This window comes from Gorilla gorilla, chromosome 13, assembly GCF_029281585.2.
Source record: "Gorilla gorilla gorilla isolate KB3781 chromosome 13, NHGRI_mGorGor1-v2.1_pri, whole genome shotgun sequence".
Classification (NCBI taxonomy): domain Eukaryota; kingdom Metazoa; phylum Chordata; class Mammalia; order Primates; family Hominidae; genus Gorilla; species Gorilla gorilla.
The window spans coordinates 72,199,284-72,213,738 of NC_073237.2; the positions used below are offsets into that span (position 1 = coordinate 72,199,284).

Below are 14,455 nucleotides of genomic sequence, written 5' to 3' on the forward strand. Positions count from 1 at the left end.
GAGTGATTGCATCAGAGACCACGTGACCTGCAAAGCCTAAAATATGTATTATTTGGACCTTTATAGAAAAGGTTGGCTAGCCCTTAGTATAAAGTAAGGATGAAAAATTACCTTAAAAATTAACATTACCAATTTGTAATAAATTGGAAGTAAAATAGGATTTCTGAGAAAGCTAAAAGTTAGCTTGTTGTTGAGAGGTATAAATACTGTATATAAAAAACTAAAACACCTGTTTGCATTAAACAAACAAAAAAACCCCTGGGTTTCTAAGGAATCTCTGAGCACTTAGACTCAGAGATTTTAGTAGCCACAATGAAACTTGTGACTTAAATAGCCTTGACTTACAATGGGAAATGCCTCAGACTGTCTTTTATGTTGTGATAACCCTGATGGAACGTGAATACTCACCAAATGTCCTTCTTGACAGGTGGAATGGATCCAACAGCAAGTGGTAAAAAAGCGGACAAAGAGGGATTATGACTTCAGTCGTGCCCAGTCTACCTATTTCAATGATCCCAAGTGGCCCAGCATGTGGTATATGGTAAGCTTGCTAAGGAAGCCTGGCCTAGGGCCATGTCATCCAGTTTTGTGTTGTATGCAGAGAATCTGTTGGTCTTGGGAGGACACAGAAATACTGACCAGGGATTATTTCCTATTTTAATACCCACCATTTGAGATTGGTTAATGGCCTATGATGCTGTCTGGATTTTCTTTCTAACTTGGCTTGTTGGTTAAAATAAGGAGAAAAAGAAGGGAGTTCCGATTCACAGAAATTCTGTTTGAGAGCTTACTTTGTGCAGTAGCTTTCTAATTTTGGGCCAGAGGATAGAAAAATACGCAAAAGTGCACATACCCTTAGACCTATCAATAATCATGATCACCTCGGATACACATTTACTGTACCTTGAAACTAGTCTAGCTAATGCACACTGGTTCTTGAACATCATTGAAATGATTCTGCTGGTAAGTAACAGACCCCAAAATTATGTCATCTAATGTGTGCCCTCTCACTTTAGGTAATACTTTGTAAAAGTAGACTGGGAAAGGAAATCATGGAAAGTGTTCGATTTGGTAGTTCATGGTTCAAGCAAAAGATTTTTCAGTGAAGGAAACTTACTTAACATGTTGGGAAGAGTAATCCACCAGTTTACTTGGCATGGCCTCCTTTGAAAACATACATCTCTAATCTCTTAGGGATTTTAGGTTCATGATCACTGAGAAATGAATTTGAATATGTTACTTACTCATGAAATCCACATGTCACCAATTTGCTCTGTAATGTGTAAATCACCCTTTACTTTCTTCTTTCTTGAAAGTTTTTATTGCTAAATTTTGCCAGTATATTATTCACTATACTACTTTAGTTTTTGTATTCCTGTTCCTGCTTCTTTACTAAATGTCTCCAAACTGAAAGAAGAACATGAATCCATAGCATTCCCATAGCTGCCTCATGCTTTCCTGGCTCCCTGCCTCCCATTCCTTCTGCCTGGAATACGTTCCCTGCCCTTCCCCACCTCCTTGGGTCAGGATCCCCTGTCCTCAGAGCCCACACCTGAGGCTGACTGCTCTGGAAGGCCTTTCCTGTGTTCCTATCTTTTGTCATTTTCCCTCCTCTGGTCTCTTGGACCCTCTCCCTGCTGCTCATGGCATCCATCATGGCACTTTACACTGTAGTTATTCATACTGTTTTTTAACCTTCCCCATTGGACTTGGGGGGGGGGGGGGTCTCTTGAGGGCAAGCTCTGCATCTTGATCCCTTTTTATATCTCCCCAGAAACCTAACCCAGCACCTTGTAAGGCTAGGAATTTGTGCTTATTTTGAGATGGGTGAATGTGGCTGGTATTTCTCTTAATTTCCCTTTTCTTGGTCTTACCCAGAAATGAAAGGTTATGGAAATATTTTGGATCCCAAACAGAATTTTACGCAGAAATTTTCCTCATGTTTAAGGGGGAAAAAGGGAGGAATCATAAAGCTAAGTTCAAGGGAAGGTGGATCTAAGCATCCTTAGCCCCAGTAGCCGCAAAGAGTGAACCCCAAGGGAAGGCATTGGAGTGAGCACTGGCAGGAGCTAAGGAGCTTTGTCTGCACTGACAAAATGATAAGAATGTAATGGGATTAAGAGATACGAGGAAGCAAAGCTGCCTCTACACCCCTGTTTATAAGACCAGGGTGAGAGAGACCCTTTTTGCTTGTTCTCATAGGAAAGAGCCAAATTGCTGTCTATGCATGATCCACTGGACAGTAGAACTATCTGGTAGCTTTCCCTGATCCTTTCATCACCCCAGCAGGGCAGACTGGACTCTAGCAGGAGCCATGACCAGGGCTTTAGCCCTTTGGCTAGCCTGATGGCTGAAGGTTTCAGTGCCTGCATAGTGAGATCTTGTCACTCTGAAGAACCACTATTATTTCATGTCTTTCCAACATGAGGAGAGACTGAGAGAAGAGCTTTTGATTGGCCATTTAACATGTTTGGTGTTTTTCAACACATATTTGATGATAATATTACAAATACATAACATTTATTGAGCACTACTATGCACCAGGCAATGTGCTAAGTACTTTATGAGGTTTTTCTTTTTTCTTTTCTTTTCTTTTTTTTTTTTTTGACAGAGTCTCGCTCTGTCAGGCTGGAGTACAGTGATGTGGTCTCAGCTCACTGCAGCCTTGACCTCTTGGGCTCAAGCAATCCTCCCATCTCTGCCTCCCAAATAGCTGGGACTATAGGTGCGCACCACCATGCTTGGTTAATTTTTGTAGTTTTTGCAGAAGAGGGGTTTCACCATGTTGCCCAGGCTTGTCTCGACCTCCTGGGCTCAAGTGATCCTCCCACGTTAGCCTCCTAAATAGCTGGGACCACAGGTGCATGCCACCATGCTTGGCTAATTTTTAAACTTTTTGTAGAGACAAGGTCTCACTGTATTGCTGAGGCTGGTCTTGAACTCCTGGGCTCAAATGATCCTCCCACTTGGCCTCCCAAAGTGTTGGGATTACGTGTGTGAGCCACTGTGCCTGGCCATGAATATTTTTCTAATGCAGCTGGAACAAATGCATGTGTTAAAATTGGCCTAGTTTTAAAGTGAGAAATCTGTGAGGCTTGTGAAATTTAGTTAACTTACCTAAGATCACCAAGCCTGAAAGTGGTGGAGATGCCAATACAGGCAGGTTGATGCAGAGTCCATGGGATTAACACAACATCCTGTCTCCACCCTTCTGCCGTTTACGGTGCTGTGAGGAAGCCTCTAATCTATCCAGAGAGAAGTCACTGAAACACTTGGCAGAATGGTGGGTCCCCTGTGGGATAAATAAAGTATCTTGAGGACAACCAAAGTACTTCACAGATTTCTGTTAAATGATTACTTTCCCTTAATAAAAGGGATGGGAAACAGGTTCCATACCTTACGCTTCTCTGTTAGGACAGAACGAGTCAGGACTCTCAGATCTGCAGATCTGGATGCCCATCCCCATTGCTTCACTTAGAATCTCCATGATTGAATCAGTCAAACTCTCCTCAACTGTAACATAAAAGTGTCTAGCTCTTATGTATGAGTGGTGTCTTGCTGCATAACAAAACTTAGTTTTGTTAGAACTTAGTTTTTAAAGCAATTATCTCCCAGCCTGGGCAACACGATGAAGCCCCATCTGTACCAAAAATACAAAAAATTAGCTGGGCGAGGTGGCGTGCTCCTGTGGTCCCAGCTACTTGGGAGGCTGAGGTGGGAAGATGGCTTGAGCCTGGGAGGCAGAGGTTGCAGTGAGCCATGATTGTGCCACTGCACTCCAGCCTGGGTGACAGAATGAGACCCCCTCAAATAAAAAAAAAAATTACCTCATAGATTCTGAGGGTCAGGAATTCAGATGGGGCCCGGGGATGATGGCTTTCCTCTGTTCTGGGATGTCTGGGGCTTTAGCTAGAAGACTCAAAGGCTTGGTGAGAGCGGGAAGTTAGACTTCAAGGTGGCCCAGTCACAAGGCTGGCACATGGGTTCCTCTCTATGTGGGCCTCACCACAGGGCTGTGTGAATGTCCACTTGACGTGGTGCTGGCTTCCCAAGCAGGTGATCTAAGAGATCGTGTTGGAAGTAGTGATGTCTTTTATGACATCTAACCTCAGAAGTCACAGACCCTTATTTCTGTAGTTTTTCTATTGGTCACATGAGTCAACGCTGATTCAATGTAACAGGGAATATGTGTGGGTGGCGTACTAGGAGGTAAGGAGTGTCGGGAGCCATCTTGGAGGCCAGCTACCACAATTAAATGAAACTTTTAGTGAGAAGCCTTTAACACAGTGCCTGACACCAGAAAACCCTCAGTCAATCATAATTGTTATTATTCTCTGACTTCTTAATTGCAATACATAGTAGTTCCTTTTTACCTTTTGTTCAAATGAGTCAAAGAAAGGTGAGATCCCATGTCCAGTGGGCATTCTCTGGAGTATTGTTTGGTAGCACATCACTGACACAGCCCAGGCAAGGTGCTGATACCCTTCTTCCTTTTCCTGAGCCCTGGAGCTGCTGCAGTGTTTCTGACCTCCGTAGGGTCCTGCCTCCAGCTCGTTAGCCTGGGCCCATTTCTGTCGTTCAATATTTATCACAGGAGAATGGAGATTAAAGAATGGCATGAAGTGTGCCTGAGTGTCTCTTTTAATTAATTTAAAAGCTTTTCCCATGTCGCTCCTCCCCTTGGAAACTGGTGTGCAAAATCATTATGTCTAGCCTTGAGGCTTGGGCAATATATTCAGGGAAGAGTACATTTATGAGAGCTTGTTATAGAGATGATAGCTGTATAATTACTGCTGTGTCCTGACATACTGTGTTGAGATTTCTAGGAGTTGGAGGGTTAATCCTAGAAATTCAGTTCACTTCTGGTTGCATTGACAAGCTTCTTCTGCATCTATTATTTGCTAGACATGGTGCTAAGCGCTGAGAGTTTAGAAAAACATGATTTGTGCCTCCTAAGATTAATAAAGCAGGGGAGTAATATGTAAGCATCAAAGAAAACTTGCTGGACAAGCAACTCCCTGCTAAAAGTTTCTCTGGGATCACGTGCATATATCTAGCCTCTGCTCCCTGGACATTGGCCTGTAATTTTTGCTCACAGATTTGTTTCTTCCATTAGAAGCTCCTGCAGAACTGTTAAACAGATCCAAGCTTGGGCCTTCCTTTAGTTTTTGATGTGGAGTGGGGCAAAGGCAGTGGGATTTCATCAGAACTAACGTGTAGTATGTGGTAAATGCTCAATAAATTTTGATTGAATAAATGGATGAGCAAACTCTGTAATAAAAGCAAACCTGTGTCATTTCCATAGTAGAGAACGCTTAGTGTGTGTCAAGCATTTTGCCACACTTTCATGTGTATTATCTTATCGCCAGTGTTCCAGTAAGTTAATAACTACAGTTATTATCTTCATTTTATAGGTGAGGAAATGAAAGCAAAGACAAGTTAAGTCACCAGCCCAAAGTCACACCATTTACCAGGGACTGACCCTGGTGTTAAAACTCAGTCATTTACTTGTAACGTAATTCTACATCATGCTTCATAAAGGACAGGCATTAGAATCACCTGGAGGTCTTCTTAAAACCGGATTTTTGCCTACCCTCCCACCCCTGGCACAGAATCTGGGAATTTGTATTTCTGGCGAGTTTCCAATTGATGCTGATGCTGGGGTCTCAAAACCCCTTTGAGACACCACTTCCCTACCGTATTTAAACCCAAGGTTATGTGAGCACAGCCTCCCCAGTTATCAGATGGGGAAAGAAAGACTTTTAAACTTATGGGGCATTTTAAAGCACACTTGGTCAATTTAACTTTTTCTTGATCTTATACCTTCCTGTTGCTGACACTATTTTCTGTTTGGAAAGCTGGCAGCTTTAATATGAGAAGATATTTTCACTTTACCTTCACTGATTGAAAATACCCTTAGCTTATATATTCTTTCAAGCTGCTCCAGAGACAGAGGATATCTGATAGGAAAGGTCATGAGGATTTGGCCACGTCTTTGGAAACTCAGTGTAATAGAATTGGTTTTAAGGTACCCAGCTGATACAGTGGGCCGTTTTTTCACCACTAAAGAAAACTCAGTTTGACTCTAGAGACAGAGAGGTGAAGTAAGACTCTTCCTTAAGAATCTGGGACTACCAATTGAGAAAGTTTAGGGAGTTAAATATTTTTAAAATTATAAAATGTTTAGAATGTTCAAGACAGCCTAGGCAACATAGCGAGATCCCCTCTCTCTAAAAAAATGTAAAATAAAAAAAAAATTAGTTAGGCTTGGTGGCATATACCTGTAGTTCCTGCTACTTGGGAGGCTGAGGCAGGAGGATCACTTGAGTCTAGGAGGTCGAGGCTGCAGTGAGCTATGATTGCACTATTATGCTCTGATCTGGGAGACAGAGCAAGACCCCATCTCTAAAATCATAAATAAACATTGAAATGGCTGTCCACCCACCCCCAAACTAAGGAATGGAGTATCATCTATATAATTGAAGTCCCTCGTGATCTCTATTTTAGTAGCATCTCTTCATCCTCTACAGTCATCACTTGCGCTGAATTCAAAATACATTGAGGGGTTTCTCCCTTGTTGGTGGGAGGCTTCTCTTTGTAGGAGGGCTTATTCAATTTACAATAGATGTATGTTTTTGAAGTCAACATAAAACACACATTCATACATGGAATTCAACAGTTGGGCTATCGCATAGTCCCAAGATGTGACTTGGGACTTAGAAATGACACTTGGCTGAAAATGTGAGTTTAATAGAAAAGATCTTTTATTCCTTTAGTTATGTAAATATTTCATTGCTTAAGGAAATTGATGTTGCATTTACGGTATTTCAAGTTTAACTGTTAGCCAATAATGATTTTGGAGAATCCCGTAGTAAATAACTTTAAATACACACACACACACACACGCACAATTTTTTTTCTGCCTCACAGAAGGACTCAGAAGTGTTTCTATTTGACTCTCAGACTCTAGTAATTCATATGACTGGTACTCTTGACTCATCATCCTACTTAGCACAGTAGAACTTTTTGTGATGAATATTGGGTGGCCTATTTAATATGCATTATTTAAAGGCAGACAGTAATAAATGGATTCATTTTTGATGCACTACCTCAGATTTCATGAACGCTCTCTGGGTGGTTTTTCTGAGGGAAAAAAAATTCACATTTGTCGCTCAGCAGAGTGAAAATTAGCTGAGTTCGGTTATGCATGTGGGGCATATCTGCCAAAAGCTATGAACTAGCTAGGATAGTAATTGTGAAAAATGATTTTAAGCCCCATGGCTTTTTCTCAGCCAACTGGATGGTGTTCAGTACTCCAAGAGTTTGAGACATCACTGTCTCTGCGGTTGGCACACATTTTTCTAATGATTTATACTGTCATTTGACTCATAAAATCTGGTGGAGTTTGTGGCATTATTGTCCTGGCAGCTTGGAAATTGACCTTTTAAGACACCCCATTTAGCTGTTTTAATTGAAAATGCAACATGGTAGAAATCTGCAACCATGTGGCACATTCTGAGGCAAGCAGGAGAAAGGACAGATGCCAGTGAGGCAGTAAATAATGGACTGGTAGGAACTAGTAAGAGTTGAGATGTGGTTTTGTTGTACTGGTCCTAGCTCTGTGACCTCTAGAAAGGTATTTACCTCTCTCAACCTTAGTTCATTTGAAAAACTGAGGAATCTAGACTAGATACTTTCTTAAGATCATTCCTGTTTGAACATTTAGTTCTACATGGCTAGTTGTACTGAATATTGAGCCTAGAGAGATCACATACCATCAATGGGCCCATGTCTTGATCTCCAGCCAAGAGCTACCCCATGAGATGTATACTGTGCTTTCATGACATTACTAATTCAAAGTCAATATGTACCTTGTTTCGGAGATCCCAAGACCACCTACAAATTTGGTAAATCACTAGGAAGACTTACATGACTCATCATGTAGTCATACTCATGGCTATGATTTATTTCCTAAAAAGGGTACAAAGCACAATCAGCAGAAAGAAAACCTACATGGGGCGAAGTCTGGAGGAAACCAGGATCAAGCTTCCAAGAGACTTGCTTTAGTAAATCACACAGAAAGCACTTAGTTCCTCTAGCACTGAATTGTGACCACACACGTGAAATGTTATCTACCAGGGAAGCTCATTAGAGACTCAGTGCCCAGTATTAGGAGTCTCATAGGCATCCCTCGCCTACCATATACCAAAATTCCACATCCACAGAAGAAAAGCAGGTGTTCATAATAAACCATATCATTTGTATAAATGGTTTAGGTGCAGTGAACAATTCTAATTGGGGAATGGCAGGAACCCTCCCGAAACCCAAGTTCCCAGATGCCAAACAGCCCAACCTTGCACACAGGACTTTCAAAGGCCACCAGTCTCAGGTCTGCTATGTTAACTCCTCTGCACTTTTCCAAACTAAATTCATGATCTTACCCCCCAGATTTACCTGCTTCCACTGTTTCTGCTCTTAGTGAGTAGAGAGAAACCTGGATGTCATCCTTGACTCTACCCTTAAAGCCAATCTACCACCAAGTCAAAGCTACTTTACCTCTTGAGTCAGTTGCCATCTTTCCTTCCCCACCACTCCCTTTAGTCTAAGCCATCATCTCTTAACTAGACTACTACAACAGCTAGTTATCAACCTCCCAGTTTCTTTCTTTTCTTTCTTTCTTTTTTTTTGAGATGGAGTCTCACTCTGTCGCCCAGGCTGGAATGCAGTGGCGCGATCTTAGCTCACTGCAACCTCCGCCTCCTGGGTTCATGCAATTTTCCTGCCTCAGCCTCCCGAAGCTGGGACTACAGGTGCCTGCCACCACGCCCAGCTACTTTTTTGTATTTTTAGTAGAGACGGGGTGTCACCGTGTTAGCCAGGATGGTCTTGATCTCCTGACCTTGCGATCCACCCGCCTCGGCCTCCCAAAGTGCTGGGATTACAGGCGTGAGCCAGTGCACCCGGCCCCGCCTCCCAGTTTTTACTTCTGCACTCTTCCAGTCTGTTCTTCATACAGCAGCCAGAGTGATTATTAAAACCCCCAACCAACCAACCAAAGAAAACACCTCCCCATTTAGTCATTTCCCTTTGCTTAACACTTCTGAAAAGACTTCCCACTGTTTTAAGAATAAAAACCCAAATGCATACCATTGCCTTGAAGGCCTCACATGATTTGTTCTCTGCTCACCTCTCCAAACATCTTGCAATACTTTCTACTTCGCTTTCTGCTTTCAGCCCATAGGCTTTATTTTTCTTCATAGAACATACCAAATTCCTTCCCTTCACAGATCCTTTAAACATGGTCTCTCTCTGCCTGGATGCTTCTCCCATGTCCCTCTGCTGGGTTAATTCCAATGCTCCCTGGAGATTCCCATAATCTTGAGTAGCCAGGTCCCCCACTCCATTTGCTATATCACCATGCACACCTCTTTTTGTGTACTTAATGCAGTTATAACTTTCCATCTCTGTGTGTGATCATGTGATAACTATCCTTCCCATTAGATACATTCCATGGAGGAAGAAACCATAAAAATCATCATGGAAACCTTAGTGACTCACATAGTTCCTGATATATAATAGGCCTTTATAAATGTGTGTTGAATGAATGAATGGATTAATAAAGCATGAATAAGTAAAACATTATTTGTGCTCATGTTTATACTGTACTGTATTTCTAGTTTACATTAACTTCAATAAACTGACAGTAGAAGAAGAAATAAGTGTTTTATGATTTTTTTGGTATGTTTTGGAAGAAGTTATGTCTTTGTGATTTTATCTGGGAGTGCTTTTTCTGATATCTTGAATTGGGAGTTGTGTTCCTGAGATATTGTTGCGATTTGGTCCTCATATCTGGTGTATTTACAACTGTCCTGCTTGGCCTCTAGTCACAGAGGACTATTTCTTTAACTTAGGTCTGTGGGCTAGATGGAGGTCCAATCTGTTAATAGTTGCAAATGTTGACGATACTTTTAACAGGATTCATTCATACACACACACACACACACACACACACACACACACACACACACACTCACACCTCTCTGATCTTGTTCTCTTCCCAATGATGATGACTTCACTAGGAAGAAAAAGTCAATAATATTTCATAATATTTCTTTATCATTTGTTTTCTACCCATTATTTCTTTCATTATGGGTAGTAATCATAATTTTCTGTGATAGTTTGTGAAGATCTATTTCTACTATGGCATTTTGAAAAATCTATCATTTCCTTGATGAGTTTAGACCTGTAAGATTTTCAAATACTGGTCCAAGGCTATTTAGGGAACCAAACATGTGAATGACTGAGCTGGAATAATAGCACCTCCTTAAAAAAATACTTTGTATTCATTAAATCAATAACACAGAATAAAAATTTTCATAATTAATAATTCCAAGAAAAAGCAAACTCGTATCTCAGGTGTGGTCTGTATTCGTTCTACAGCTTAGGGAATCCCAACTGAATTAAAGTTCCTATGAAGAAGACTTTTATTAATACATTTATTTATTCATTCATTTATATTTGGCAAAGATTTATTTTTTCCAAGAACCTATATTATTCCTGATGCCAAGGATAAAATAGTAAATGCAATGACCATGTTGCCTTCTTTAATGAAGTTTAAGGGGAGCATTTTATGGGTAGGGATTTGGGTAATTTTCATCCTTTTGCCTAATCAGTTGATGCTGGCCTCCCGGGACATGGCAGAACTGTAATTGGTACTTGCTAATTAAGTTATGATAATTATGATAACTGCGATTTCATTGTCCCACATGATGGTTGTGATGGAAGTGGCTATATTAAGAATGTTAAATTAACCTGTAAGTAACTAGTCAAAGTGCTTCCAGAAGAGGCTAATAATTAATGATCCACTTAGAAAAATCATTTTGATAACATCTATTTCTGCCAGTGCAAATTATTACAACCTTTTAAGAATTTGCTTGCACAAGATACAACTTATTTCATACAGGTAATTTATCTTCTTAGCTTTGCTTTCAAAGAGTAAAAAATATGTGAGTAGTCTTGCCCTCTGGGCCCCTCTCTACCATGATGGTGGTTCTGTTAACAAAGTTTTTTTTTTTTATCAAGATCTTAGCTAAGATTTTTTCTTTAATTAGTAACTCATTCTCTTTTGGAGAGCAGATAGGATTGACCCTTGACCTATCTTAATCTGTGGTTGTCTTCCTGAACATGTTGATTCAAGTTCTTTTATCAAACAGCTGCTCTGATGCCTCATTGCTCATTTACTTTTCACGCAGTATTGGGATTAGTTGTAGTGATCAGGGCACATTTTTCTGGCTTACTGTAACCTATCTCTCTGCCAATAACTAGGGTTCTTTTAGTAAGTGCTCAATAAATGTCTGTGGATATAAAGTGAGGGGAGAGCCGGTCATTTAGATTTCTTCATTTACAAATTCACAGAACTGAGTTTGGCTACTTCTGAAAGGTGATTTTGCCTTCAGATGTCCTGTGTTGAGATTCAAGTTCTAAAATTATCTGAGACAGAAGCATCTGGAATGCTTCTTTTTCTTAATTTTGGTTAGCAGTGAACTTGGCTAGGAAATTCATGGAGTAAAAGGAATGATTTTTAGCAATCCAGTGATGAAATGAATTGGAAAGAAGACAAATGCCTAAATTGTCTGGGGAGAAAGTATTAACCATCTTCAAATAGAATGCACATGCACATCAATATGATTTTTCCAGTTTCTCCAGTGTAAGGAGATCCTTGACAGGCTGCCTTAGCCTAAGGTTGAGATTGTAGACTGGTGGTGGATAGTCCAAAATGCAGATGATTCAAGCCGAAAGAGCTGCTCCACAGCAGATGAAGTGAAATTACAGTGAGACATGCAGAAGAAAACTATTAATTACTGAAACAGGATTTGATTGCTTAATTGCATAAGTCAGAATTGAAATTGGGTTTAGAATGCAGAGGTGTTATTTTTTGATGGTAGATGATATGGACAGTCAAAAATGCATTCACCACTTATTGTTTCCATGATTAAAAAGAGGAAAAACCTGATGAGAAACCTAATTTCTTTCTTTATGCAAAAAAAAAAGGTCAGTCAGTTTGTCTGGATGGTGTCTATTCAAACATTTGGTACGAGAGTTACAGAATAATCTTAAACGACTATTTGGAAGAAGTCTAGCTTTTGTTCTACTTCTTTTCTCTTTTAGTTTCCTGGTGAGTTGAATTTGACCCTTATAAAAAGCCTACTGGTATAGAAGTTCTGATTCAGACATTCAAAATCAGTGTGTCTGAAGCAAAGTCAAACAAACTATGGTCAGGTAGCACAGAACTGTGTTCTTCTAATAGTCTCATTGCATGGTGTCCTGAAACTTAGTTAAATTAGTGCCTTTAAAACTTGGTCTTTGGATGTGTTACCTAGTGATAGAGAAATCATTTTTATCTTTTAGAGAACTCATAGAAATTCAACAGTATTCTCAGTCACAGTAAGTCAAGCATAGCAGGCCCACATAATTTTTTTTTTTTTTTCAGCTGATTCCTGGTCTGCTGAAATGTTTTAAATGCTAATTCTGACTTTTCTTTCATTACTGTGCTCTGTGTCCCAGGCCCTTCCACTTAACATTTGTGCATTTACACAAGCACACAAAAACAAACACTGTGCATGTTTTTGCAATTAGTGCTTACTTTGAATCAGGTGGTCTTTAAGAAGATAGTGAAAGAGAACTCACAGACCACTAAATTAGAATGGGTCTGAATCATAATTCAAGCCCTCAGCTCATGCTCAATACCGCTCTAGTCAGTTTTCAAAAACTAGAAATATACTCTACTCAGATGGCTCTTTCTGTAGTGGGTGATTCCACTCAAAAACACTTCCTTGTACTTTATCAGAAACTTAACGTCACTTGGTCTAAATTCCAGGTTGGTGATCACATATTTGATCTAGTTTACATGCTTTCACTGTAAATATTATAGAAATCTTTTGGAAAATTTAAAAGCAAAAGTCAGGAGACTAATATATCATGAACATCCACGTCTCCATTACCAACTTCAATAATTACCAACTCAAGGCCAGTATTCTTTCATTTATTGCCCCCTTTACTCTGATTGTCTTAAAACAAATAGCATACCTCATTCATCACCAAATAGCCTAGTATGTATCTGTTTAAGATATGAACTGCTTTTCATAAAACCATATTACTATCACATAAAAAATTAATTTCTTTATATTATCAAATATCCAGCCAGTTTTCAAATTTCCCGATCTAAAAATTTTTTCTTTGTCATTTGTTTGAGTCAGGCTTCAAATAAGGCTTATACATTGTGATTGATTAATGATGTGCCTCTTATTTATTTTTTTATTATACTTTAAGTTCTGGGTTACATGTGTAGAACGTGCAGGTTTGTTACATAGGTATACATGTGCCATGGTGGTTTGCTGCATCCATCAACCCATCACCTACATTAGGTGTTTCTCTTAATGCTATCCCTCCCCTAGCCCCCCAGCCCCCAACAGGCCTCAGTGTGTGATGTTCCCCTCCCTGTGTCCATGTGTTCTCATTGTTCAATGCGGAGTCGGTTGGGAGACCCTAACCCAGCGGGGCTAGAGGAATTAAAGACACACACACACAGAAATATAGAGGTGTGAAGTGGGAAATCAGGAGTCTTACAGCCTTCAGAGCTGAGAGCCCCGAACAGAGATTTACCCACATGTTTATTAACAGCAAACCAGTCATTAGCATTGTTTCTATAGATATTAAATTAACTAAAAGTATCCCTTATGGGAAACGAAGGGATGGGCCGAATTAAAGGAATAGATTGGGCTACTTAATTGCAGCAGGAACGTGCCCTTAAGGCACAGATCACTCATGCCATTGTTTGTGGCTTAAGAATGCCTTTAAGCGGTTTTCCGCCCTGGGCGGGCCAGGTGTTCCTTGCCCTCATTCCCGTAAATCCACAACCTTCCAGCTTGGGCGTTAGAGCCATTATGAACATGTCACAGTGCTGCAGAGATTTTGTTTATGGCCAGTTTTGGGGCCAGTTTATGGCCAGATTTTGGGGCGCTTGCTCCCAACAGTTCAACTCCCAGACCTAAAACCATAAAAGTCCTAGAAGAAAACCTAGGCAATACCATTTAGGACATAGGCATGGGCAAAGACTTCATGACTAAAACACCAAAAGCAAGGGCAACAGAAGCCAAAATTGACAAATGAGATCTAATTAAACTAAAGAGCTTCTGCACAGCAAAAGAAACTATCATCAGAGTGAACAGGCAACCTACAGAATGGGAGAAAGTTTTTGCAATCTATCCAGCTGACAAAGGGCTAATATTCAGAATCTACAAAGAACTTAGATTTACAAGAAACAAACAAACAACCCCATCAAAAAGTGGGTGAAGGATGATATGTCTCTTACATCTCCTTAATTTTACAGGCTCCTCTCCATTTTTTTCTCCTTTGAAAATTTTTGGTTGAAGAATCTAGGTTATTTCAGGCTTCA

General features: G+C 40.2%; 1 protein-coding gene across 2 annotated transcripts in view; it reads left to right on the forward strand.

Annotated features, from left to right (window-relative positions):
• The window catches only part of PCSK5 (proprotein convertase subtilisin/kexin type 5), a 460,751-nt gene that overhangs the window by 94,832 nt on the left and 351,464 nt on the right, over positions 1-14,455 (forward strand). For both annotated transcript variants that reach the window (XM_031014780.3, XM_031014779.3), the window contains exon 3: positions 428-541. In XM_031014780.3, coding sequence (XP_030870640.2) covers positions 428-541 — 114 coding nt within the window. The remainder of the gene's footprint in view (positions 1-427; positions 542-14,455) is intronic.